Source organism: Callithrix jacchus, chromosome 12 (assembly GCF_049354715.1).
Source record: "Callithrix jacchus isolate 240 chromosome 12, calJac240_pri, whole genome shotgun sequence".
NCBI classification, from domain to species: Eukaryota; Metazoa; Chordata; class Mammalia; order Primates; family Cebidae; genus Callithrix; species Callithrix jacchus.
In genome coordinates this window covers 103,705,289-103,717,446 of record NC_133513.1, presented here as the reverse complement: position 1 = coordinate 103,717,446, position 12,158 = coordinate 103,705,289, and the positions used below count along the sequence as shown (strand labels likewise).

The window sequence follows — 12,158 nt, the reverse complement described above, 5'->3', positions numbered from 1 at the left end:
AGATAGCTAAGTCAAATATGACTGTTTCCAGTCTATAGCAAGAAGAGTGAGACCAAAAAAGATCAGATGAACCCTGTGAGGTCACCTAGTGAGTAAGGGACTTCACTGGGACTTGAAGGAGGGTTTTTAAACTGGAAGGCCAATATCCTGTCTTCTGTTTACGCATTTGTTAAAGGGAGCTCCCAAAACCACATTTCTGGGCCTAATTCCTTTGGGCATAAGTTTAACTAACATGTTTGGTATCAGATCCTCAGGCTTTCAGTCCATCATGCTCTGTACCTCCTTATCAGGCAGAGCATATTCCCAGAACCAGGGGATTGTGCAGTCACAGTGGGGCAGCTGGTGGGTTTAGAGCTGACAAGAGAGGCCTGCCTTTCCTGCTGGACTTATTAGAAGGGCTCAATACCTGCCAAAGAGAACTAATCCTGAAGCAAATGCAGAGGAAATAATACACATTCTGCTAGTGTCGACACAGGAAAGACTTAAAGCAAAGAGAGGATTAATGTTAACTTAACTGACGAGAACCACAGTATAGTTTTCTTTCCTTCCTTCTCACTCAACCATTTTTCTTTCTTTAAAATATTCTTTATTTTTTATAAAATGAGGGTATGGTGTTGTAGGTGAGAATTCATTTTTAATATCCATATTTGTTTTCTTTTGAAATTTTAAAAATACAAAAATATGAAGAGTGAAACAAACACCTATGAATTCACCACCCATTATTCAAAATGAACAAACACTACCGTAATGGTCATTTTTGCTTCAAAATTTTTTAATAAAAGAATATTCGACAGATAAAGTTGAAGTCCCCTTTGAGACTAAGTCCAGTCCCACCCACATCTCCCCAGTGAGATCCACATGTGGTGTGTATATCTATCTGTTTGCATCTACATATAGAAACAGCAGAAAAATAAGGGACTTTTTCTACACGTATGTGTTTACAAAATAGCGCACAGACTGATATCAACAGAATTTCTCCTTAAGAACAAATGCCTAATCTACCAAGTTTCCTCTAATGCACTGAAGGTTGAGAGCAGAGTGACGAAGTGAAAAATGATGGAGCTAGAAATCAGAAGACCTGGGCCTGGCCCAACAGCCCTTACTTACTCCCCGTGGGACCCTAGGTCAGTTACTTTCCCTGATCTCAAAGAGTTTTTTTTTTTTTTTTTTTTGTAAAATGAGAACGCTGGATGAAGGGATCTCCAAGGTTCCTTCTCCTTTGAAATCTGATGACTCTAAGGTTTAATTTCCTCATCCGTCAAGTGGAGATCGTAATGTCTGTTCCACTCACTGTAATGATGAAACATGATGTGCAGGTGCTCTGCAAAGCATGATAATAATATTAACTATCATTATCATTGCTCAGAAATTAAGCTCTTTCCACACCTGGCCACTCCTGGGAATGCTTTTAAAGAAGCCGTTGTTACCTATACAGTCACGTGCTGCTTAACAGTGGAGACACGTCTTGAGGAATGTGTTGTTGGGAAGTTGAGATGTCACGTGAACATCATAGGCTATACAGTATACCCCATTGCTCCTAGGCTGCAAACGTGCACGGCATGTTCCTGTACTGAATACTGGAGGCAACTGGAACACAATGGTGAGTATTTGGGCATATCTAAACATGTTTAAACCTAGACAAGTACAGTAAAAGTGCAGTATTATAACCTTATGGGAACAACATTGTATATGCCGTCCGCTGTTGACCAGAACATCATTATGCAGCCCATGACATATAGCTTCGTTCAGAGGCATGTGTTGCAGGCCAGCCGGCATGAAATAATTTCATTTCCTCTCACCTTGTTCTGCTGGGCAGTCAGTTCAGCGCAGAGGCTCTCCTACCTATATCCCTGAAGATTTAGTAAATGCAATACCAAAAATACTTTATTATAAAATTCTGTCCTCTACAAAGACATTTCCCAGATGGACCCACAGCTTTCAGAGTGAAAGGCAGTTCAAATCCATTTAGGAGAGGAGTTGGTTTTTCTGAGATACAATTATTTAGAAAATCCACACTGGGCAAAAATTAATTGGTTTTGTGCAGTCTCAAATTGAGGGAGCTGGTTTGACTTCTGGGGTTAGGGGAAATCTTTCAATTTTCTCGGTAACGTAAGATATGGTGACTTCTCAACTGAGAAAATTTTCTTAGGAACATTTGAGTCTTCCGTAATGTAAAAATGAGCTTTTTGAAATGTATATTTTAAAACTGCTACAGAAAGTTCTCTAAGAAACCAAATTGCTAATGTTTATACACACAAAAGAAATATATAGGGATTAATAGATCAGTCCTGCCCAGTGAAAGACAATGTGCCACAAGCATTGATGCCTTGGCATATACTGGCCCCTCTCCCTGAACAACCTCCTCCCTACTCCCCTGCACATCTGGATATCTACGGTCCTTTAAAATGCAATTCACAGGACACCTCCTCCAGGCAGCCTTCTGTGGTTTCTGCTCCCATCCAGTGTGAACTTGTGTCCCTTCTATGATCCTCAAAATGCCCTGCTGCTCCTTTAGCCTCAATTTTACTCTCTTCTAACTCCACCAACTGCTCTCATAATTGTCTACTTAAGCACTTTTCTGACTTCCTCACTGTCCCATGATCATTTGAAGGTAGGAACTTCAAATGTGTCCCACGCCACATCACAATACCTGGCACATGGTGGGTGTGTGGAACCAATAAACATTTCTATCCATGGGCTGGGCATAGTGGTTCATGTCTGCAGTCCCAGAACTTTGGGAGGCTGAGGCGGCAGATCACTTGAGGTCAGCAGTTCTAGATCAGCCCAGCCAACAAGGCAAAATCTCTCTACTAACAAAATACAAAAATTAGGCTGGGCGCAGTGGCTCACTCCTGCAATCCCAGCACTTTGGGATGCTGAGGTGGGCAGATCATGAGGTCAAGAGATCGAGACCATCCTGGCTAACATGGTGAAACCCAGTCTCTACTAAAAATACAAAAAATTAGCTGGGTGTGGTGGTGAACACCTGTAGCCCCAGCTAATCAGGAGGCTGACCCAGGTGGCAGAAGCTGCAGTGAGCCGAGATTGTACCACTGCACTGCACTCCAGCCTAGGCGACAGAGCAAGACTCTGTCTCAAAAATAAATAAATAAATAAAAAACCCAAAAACAAAAAATACAAAAATTAACCAGGCATAGTGGCATGTGCCTGTAGCCCCAGCTATTTGGGAGGCTGAGGCAGGAGGAGCACAGAGATCACACCACTGCACGCCAGCCTGGGTGGCAGAGCCAGGCTCTGTCTCAAAAAAATCCACACACAAAAAAAACAAAAAAGTTTGTATCCATGGACATGCCTGCTCCATGTATACGAGTCTGTAGATAATAGCTGTGTGTTCTCCCTTCCTTTCCTGGCGAAATGTTCCCTGTGTATTGCTACAGTACTTTGAAGGATGAAGCTCTGCAGAGAATGTGGATTAGATTCAGTTTCTGAACACTGACAAAATTATGTAAATATCACCAACCATATCAAGTATGAAATTTTAAAATATTCAAAAAACTGACTCCTTGTCACTTTTTTCCTTTTAACTAAATATGAAGAAAATGCAATTTCAGTGTGTGCATCTGAGACGCTATTAGTGCCTGAGCTACATGAATGATGTTGGGATGAAAGCCACGTCCAAGGAGTGATCCCTATGGTCTGTGACTTTTCTTTTCAGCAGTTTACATCACTGAGATTTTTTTCTATTAAATGTACAAAGTTATAAAATTCAAGCCAATTTGAAATGAAAGAATTTTGGATTAATTTTAAAGAATTAAAATTCTCAATCAAAATAGTTGGGCTTTTTCTAGAGTTATATGATGATTAACCTAGACATTGTAACTGATGTGATTTAAGCCAAACACTCAAAGTCCACCTTAAACTGGAGAGGCAGTGTGGACCAGTGGGAGGACTGTGTCGATTATAAGCAGACCAAAAGCTCTGCTCAATGTAGACCAATAATGCTGCATCTTATTGAGGGCACGTCACTCTATCGACTTCAGTTTTCTCATCTGTGAAATGGAAGGGTCAGATGAGACGTAAGATGAAACTGTAAGGTTTCTTTATGCCTGATGATTTTAGGATGGCGAGTCTTTTCTTAAGGCAGTTATTCATGACCCATAGGAAAGTTAGGATGATCTGGACTTGGTGCAGACACAGATCCCAGGACTGAGGTATCTCAGTTTCTGACAAGGTGAAATAACAGCAGTAATTCAAATTTTGGTGGGCACCCAGAGAGAAGCACTTCCTAAAACACAGATGCTGGACCCACCGCTCACCACCCACAGCATCATCTCTGCGTCTGACTCAGAAGATCTGGGGGTGGAGCTTGAACATGTTCATTTCTAGCAAGCCCAGGTGATGCTGATGTAGCACTTTGAGAACCACTGCACTAGAATATTTTGAAAATACTCTCCAACTTCAAGAATCTATGGTGAGGTAGCTAGGGGCAGTGGCTTCACACTTGTAATCCTAGCACTTTAGAAGCCCATGGCATGGCAGAATGGTCACTTGAGGCTAGGAGTTCAAGACCAGCCTGGGCAACACAGAGAGATCCTGTCTCTAAAAAAAATTTAAAACTTGGCCAGACATGGTGGTGCACACCTGTAATCCCAGCTACTTGGGAGGCTCAGGTGGGAGGATTGCTTGAGCCCCGGGGTTTCAAGGTTACAGTGAGCTGTGATTGCACCACTGCACTCCAGCCTGGGTGAGCAAGACTCTGTCTGAAAAAAAAAATCTATAGTGAGTTATCAGGAACTGAGTAACCCCTCTATTTTAAGGAGCTACTTCTAATAGTTGCCAGTATACCAAGAGGGGGCATCCTTTTCCATGGGTGTTTCAGACAATGCAAAAATAATTTCAAGGGGGATATGTAATTAATTGTATAATCACCTTCTCTTAAGAGACATAATCAAGATTTTCAGAACATTTGGCCTCCTGTAATAAAAACACTCAAGTTTCAGAAAGCCTTAGGTAATGTAGATGGTTGCGTGATTGGCCTGGCATCCTATTACCAGGTTTGCTGGAAAGAGAGAAAGCACACCTTCATCCACACTGAGTTCACTAATTCAGAGAACAGACAGTTCACTTCCAGAAGGCTGAAAGTTCTTAAGTCCCCCCATCATTATATAAAGCCCATTCCAAAACTCACCCTAGAAGGTTTAGGATAAAAAAACAAATGAAAAAGATTGTTGATGAAGTCATCTATATCGCTAGATCTCAAACTTGGTGGCACTTAGGAATTACTTGGGGGGTTTAAAAAGTGCTGAGGCTTGAGTCCCACCTTCAGAGATTGACTAAACCCAGGCATTGGAATTGTTAATAGGTCCCCAGGAATAACTGTGCAACAAAGTCTAAGAATTACCAATCTATAAACGAATAGAATCAATCTGTTTTTCATTGCTTTGGGTCCCATAAGCTATTGTTGTCACGCCAAACAGCATGACTATGTGTCTTAAATGACCCTGCAGACTAAACACTGAAATTTTTACAAGTCCACAAAGGGTCACAAGTCCACAGAGGGTCAAACACAATAGAGCTAAAAATATTTCTTAGCTCTGTTAATGCACCTTTTCATGCAATTCAATAAATACTTTTTACAACAAGATGTGCCCCAGAAAACACATACAGTTTCTGCTGCAGAAAGCCAGGTGAGGTTTGCCAGGGGAGGAGTTTTACCTTCTGAATTATAAGCACCTTGAGGATATCATCCACATCCTAAAATCCTTCAAACTCCCAAGGCCTATGTGACTCAGCACTGGGCAAATTAGAGTCACTGAACAAAGACTCGTTCAACTGACTTGAAATTATGACTGGATTAAGCATGTGGGAATGTAGATCTTAGCAGAATACTCATTTCCTTGTGAAGGACATGGTACATGTTTCCAAGTGTGTTTTGGGAATGTGCACGGTTTAATTCCTTTACATTACTTAGAGTAAATGAGAACATTAGGATTGGGGCTTTATATATAAGCTGTGTAATTATTTAATATCCCTTTTCCAAAGTGGATGGAAGTTTCTTGTTGTCTTTCTGGCTACAGCCAACAAAACATAGACGCTGCCCAAGGCAGAGAACATTGTATGTGCATCACTTTTGGCTTTTGCTTCTATCTTACAAAGCTGTGGCCATAAGACAGCTACTATAGAGTAGAGATGAAAGACAGCCCCACATCGGTTAGAGACACAGGCCCATCTTTGTCACATTTGCACGTGTCATTCTAGATATTTTCTTAGAACACCACAAACTAAACCTGTGGTTAAGATCCGAGCAGATTGAAAACTGTCTTGGCTGAGGCAAGAAAGAATGGTTAAAACTTGAAGGCTGATTTTTCACTCGAAAGTGCTCTCCAGCACTTTCCCCACAGCACTTTCCCCACCTACCCCATCCATTGCTAATTAGGAGCAGCCAAGGCTTGACATGTACACAGTTCACTATGGTAAAATTGATTATTATATTACTATGGAAAACAAGGAAGTCATTTCATTCGAAATATCAAATTCCACCAAAATCATACATGGCAGCTGTTAGCGTATGCACGTGGGGGAGGGGTGTGTGTGTGAACCTATTAACCCTCTCCCCTTCAGTTTTCTAACATCTCAGAATTGCAAGAAAGAAAAAGATTCCAGTGCCTCTAAGGCAGAAACCAAAGGCAAAGCTGCACAAAAGACTTTTTTCAGAGTAAAACAAAAATCCCCGTAATATAAGATATACCATCCATGCCGTTTTATGAGTGTGGATTCGCTTTTACACACTTGCAAGCAGAAAACTAGTATTCATCTACTGCGTGCGTTGAAGCTACTTGTAATTGCATCAGATACAGAAATGAGGTGAGTCATGTTTGGTTGCTCTTGAGTCTGCTAACGGACCATCACATCAATGTCCAAATCTGTGCCCTGAGCCGCACCACAGAAGTTTACACGCTTTCTTGCTGGCTTGGTGATGATGAAAATAGTTTTGTTTAAACACTTAACTTTACTTAAAGATACCTAAGAGGAGCTGAAATTCATATTCCGGCTACTTCAGGGGTACTCAGAAGCCATTATCAAGGCCTGTTTCTTGGCGAGATATCCCCTGCTCATGAATTTTAACACGACACTCTCCTCCTGGTCCAGAATGTGTCACACTTTGCACTCAACAGATACGAGACGTTTCAAACACCTTTAAGTTCATTTTCCAACACTGCCAAATTCCAGCGATTAACACAAAAGACCTCACCCTTAAGAGACGCCTATCATTTATAAAGTTTTGGGATTCCGAACGCATCCCCTTCTTCTCCCGGATCTGGTGATAACGCAATCTGTTTTCCAGTAGCCTCACAACTCTTCTTTATACAAAGCGTTTAGTAACCAGCGTAAAAAGACCATCTAGACTTTCTGACATTAGGATCGCCAATTTCACTGGGGTCATGAGGAGCTGTTTTAGGTCACATGTTAAACTGCCGTTGTGAATCATTTGTTAATTTTTTTTTTAAACGGAGAGGGTGGGGACACAGACAAATCGCATACTCATGCACAAATGCTCAGCGCCGAGAACATGTTCAGAGGTGCTGTCTGGACTGGAGAATTAAAAAAGAAACTAACAAAACCTCGATTTCTCCCTTGTGCTGGGGAAACGTAGGATGACATCATGCAACCTTACCTTTCTGAAACAGACCAGGGTGCCTGGCACGACGCGCTGACCTGCGGCCACCGAAGCTGGGAGTCATTTTGGGTGTTGCGCATGTGCCTCCCTAGAAAATTCCAATGACACTCTACCAGCTTTCTGCATGCCAATCATGACAAGCCTCCACTCAAACTCTCCCCTGGAAAGGGAAGAAGAGGAAAGGGGCAGAGGAGGGGGCATGCAAGCAAGGGAGGGAGGGAGGGAGGGAGTGAAAGAGAAAGAGCAGTGCCTGAGCACGGCATACGGCATACTCGCCTGGAAGGGCAGTCACATGCCGCCGGGAGCCATTCCTGCAGCATTACACATGCTGAGTGTAAATGGCAAACAATATCAGTCGATGTTTATACCACATGTTCTCAGCCTCTTCACATATCAACACTCAAGCCAGCTCTATGCAGACAGGCCTCCTGAGAGCGCTTTTGAAGGAGGGATCTAGGGCTGACCGCGCTGACCACTTTTAATAAAATTGCAAACCCCCCTGGTTTACTTCCCTATTTTTTGCTGCTGCTGTGGGTGGTGGTCTGCTTGTTTGCTTGCTTGTTTTTTACTCTGGGTTTTCATGGGTGAAAATTTGGTCCTGAAGATACCCTAAAAAACCTTAGAAATCCGGCTACATCAGACAACGCCAGCAAGCTGACGCCCAACAGCAAAGCTCCTGAAACAGTTGCCCTTTTTGATTTCTGTGGAACAGGAGATGAACTGAGATGACCCATCATTTCACCCACCCAGTGGTAACTGCACTACCTTTCAGTATGAAAAGCGGCGTCTCCTTTTCTCTAAGCAGTGGCTGGGGGCGATTTTGGGCCCCAGTGTAATGCTGGAAACGGTTTGTTGTCAGAACTGAGGGGGAGGATGGAACGCAACTGGTGTCTACTGAGCAGAGACCAGGGATGCTGCAAAAACCCTGCAGTGCTCAAGACGAGCACCACAAAAGGGAGTTACTTGGCCCAAGAAACTGTGCTCTCAGGCTGATGCCTTCAACCAGTCTTGCAGAATCTATAACTCCCGCCCCCCCCACCCCCAAAAAAGCCAAGAAGCCTCTCTGTGAAGAAGTGGCTGAAGGGCCTGGCTGGCCTCATTCGGAGTTTGATTACTTGGAAACACAGCTTTTCTTCCCAGGAGCCGCTGTTCTCCTGCCAACTTGTTTTTAGTTTTCTCCTTCCAAACCTCACACTGCAATCCTTCAACACTCAAACCAAACTAAACCTTCACGTGATTTTCCAAAATCAAAATCTGTTGTCACAGGTTCCTCACTGTCAGGTTATGCAAAGCAACCGCCCTTCCAATTTTTCCTGTGTGGGACAGGCTGATGTTCACCTGCCATGCCTGGCGTCCACTATAATCCCCTCCCCCAAATAATCAATAGGGTATATTCCTTTTAAAATGTCAAAACTCCCAGGAGCTTATAAATGACTTAGTGATTGAAGCTTACTAGATTCTCCTATTTTACTTAGTCCCTTGGAGAAGATGGGGGTTGGGGGTCAGATCACCTCCTACCTGGTACCACCCGTGGGTACCCTGGCATCAGGGAGGCTTCCCCCTGCTGGGACTGACCTCAGACCCAGTGTGTGTTATTTCTACAGCCGCACTGAAAAATCAAAAGTGAAAGCCAGTTGTTGGATATGTTTGGCCAGCCTGTTTCCAGCTGCCCACCAGAGGCCCTTCCATGGCCCATCTGCCCCAGTGAGCTCCCAGGAAAGCCCAAGGGCCCTCTCTTCCTAATTTAGTCACAGCCCACGGGCTGCCTTGGGCTCTGTTGGCTTCAGCCACTGACTCAGTCACAGACACCTAAAGGCGCCAGCTCCTGACCTAAGGGAGCCAGCCAGCCTGGCTGTGGCTGCCTTTCTCTTCTGGCCTTGAGTCCTCCCCATGGTCTGCTAGGTTCCCCGAGCTCCAAGGCTGTCCTCCAGTCAGCATTCTTTGCCCTTCCTCTCTCAGTCTTCCTTCATTATGCCCAGAACTTTCTTAGGATAAGAGTTTACTGAAAAGCGCCCCATCACATGTGTCTTCCCAAACCCACACAGAAGACTCTGCTCCTCTCTGCTGCTGAGGGAGAGCAGTGATATGCAGTGGCAAAGACAGTCTCAACAGTGGCTAAAAACAAATGCCTGAAACCTGCCAGGGACAGCCAGCCACAGGAAAGAAGGATGAGGACGACGCCTACCTGCAGGGTTCTGGTGGAAGCCATGTGTCACCTGGTGCAGCCGGAGCTGTGTATCTGCTATTGTGAGCTCCATAACATGATACACTGAATAAAAGAAAAGGTACCCTCATACACGGCCTGGGGTACAATTCCCAGGAGAAGAAATGCCAATACTTAGAATAAGCCCTTCTGATTCTGTGGTCCTAGCTCTTACCCAGAGACCAGAACACAACTCCATTTGCAATCTGGAAATGAAGAGGCACAAGCTAAACACCCCAAATGAAAATTCAGTTCAATGTCGCAGGCATGTATTGAGTACCTACTGTATACCAGCACTGCGCCAGGCAAGGAAGGACAGAGGAGCCTGAGGTAGGCAGTAAGCATGGATGCACAACACATTATGCTACCTGTTTCACACATTTTTTTGATTCTCATAAGTCAAAAAAAATTAAGATCACTATCCCCATTTTACAAATAAGAACACTGAAGCTCCAAATGACTGAGTACTTAACCTTAAGTGTCAAGGCCTAGTATATGGTCATTTGAAACATTGTCTGCTGGATTCCAAAGACTTTGCATTTCCACTAAAGCACCTCCCAGTATGCAAAGCGAGTCATAAATAATATAGTAAAATGAAATGAACGCTACAAGTAAGATGTACTCAAAGTACACTGAGGGCAGAACCGACCACTTCTGAGGCCCAGTACAAAACGAAAACGCAGGGTACTTGTTCAAAACTTATTAAGACTTTCAAGATGGCAACAGCAGAGCGTTAAACCAACCAAGGACAGGGCCCTTCTCAATGTGGGACTCAGTGCAAATCCATGCCCATGAAGTCAGTCCCTAACGGGAAGGAAGAACTCAGGCTGGGTGAGAGTAGAAACCACATCTGCCATCTCCCCGGAAAGCAGCAGGTTAAGAGAGCACCACAGCCTAAGGTTGCTGTGGATATCTAAGCCTGTCCCTATTGCCTTTGGTTAATCCTTTCTTTTTTTTTTTTTTTTTATTATTTTTGAGATGGAATTTTGCTCTTGTCACCCAGGCTGGAGTGCAGTGACACAATCTCGGCTCACTGCAACCTCTGCATCCCAGGTTCAAGCGATTCTCCTGCCTCAGCCTCCCCAGTACCTGGGATTGTAGGTGTCCGGCTAATTATTATATCTTTAGTAGAAATAGGGTTTCACCATGTTGGTCAGTCTGGTCTCAAACTCCTGACCTCAGGTGATCCACCCGCCTCGGCCTCCCAAAGTGCTGGGATTATAGGCATGAGCCACTGTGCCAGGTATGTTTTCAATAGGATTTGAGAAGGTGAATCCTTTCTTTTACTCTGAAGCTAGTATTAAGGCAAGAGGTAGAAGTTGGGTTGGGAGAAGCATGAGGCACACCTGACCCCCAGGAATACTATTATTTATTATGATACTATGGGTCTCTTTGGGTGCCATGATGGACTGGGCGATCTGACCTCCATGCCGGGGGCGTGTCCTGCAGCGGGTGGTGTAGTGGCCCTCACTGGAAGTAGAAGAGGGAGTTAAATGCAATAATGTAAGGAGGAAGCGACTGGTACAGGTACACACCCCGCGGGTGGGGACAAAAGCAGATATAGACTGAGATCCAGTGAATGTAATGAGTGTTCACCTGGGAGGTGGGAGACATGAGCTAGGTCTGGCTGTGTGACCTTCAGCTATTACTGAGGCCTTGTGGCTCAAGTCTCCCAAGTGCCAAGTACACGTGAACTTAAGGACATGCTATGCTGCCATTAACAAGTGATATTTACTATTCACTTACTATTTAATGTTAAATCTAAAACCAGTGCACAGAATTGTATATATATTACAGTTACAGCCACGTACAAGGCAAAATAACCCTTTGGTAGGAAGGAAATCCTATTGAGAACATACCGAACTGTGAACAGGGGTAGCTGTGTTTAGAGGTAGAATCATAGGTAATTTTTTTCTCCTTTCTCCTTGTGTAAGTTTTCTCTCATGCAAGTACGAACCAGGTCTGACCCTGCTTAGCTTCTGAGATCAGACCTGTTCCAGGTATATGACTGTAGACTGTAGACTAATTTTTCTTTAATAAACATACCTATGTTTTAATTAAAAAAAAATTTTAAGGCAAAGAAATTCCTGGCTGGGCGAGGTGGCTCATGCTTGTAATCCCAGCACTTTGGGAGGCCAAGGTGGGTGGATCACAAGGTCAGGAGTTTAAGACCAGCCAGACCAACATGGTGAAACCCTGTCTCTACTAATAATACAAAAATCACCTGGGCATGGTGGAAAGTGCCTATAATCCCAGCTACTTGGGAGGCTGAGGCAGGAGAATCACTTGAACCCTGGAGGCTGAGGTTGCAGTGAG

The 12,158-nt window shown here is 43.9% G+C and overlaps 1 protein-coding gene across 9 annotated transcripts in view; it reads right to left on the bottom strand.

Moving 5' to 3' along the window:
- The window catches only part of RBM20 (RNA binding motif protein 20), a 207,810-nt gene that overhangs the window by 65,120 nt on the left and 130,532 nt on the right, over window positions 1–12,158 (bottom strand). For 3 of the 9 annotated variants that reach the window (XM_017979304.3, XM_078346481.1, XM_078346482.1), the window contains exon 1: window positions 7,637–7,975. The exons of 3 other annotated variants lie outside the window; for them this stretch is intronic. In XM_017979304.3, coding sequence (XP_017834793.1) covers window positions 7,637–7,719 — 83 coding nt within the window. In that variant the 5' untranslated portion in view covers window positions 7,720–7,975. Of the gene's footprint in view, window positions 1–7,636; window positions 7,976–12,158 lie in introns of those variants that run through there. 3 more of the 9 variants (XM_017979305.3, XM_078346483.1, XM_078346484.1) reach the window with 1 other exon arrangement.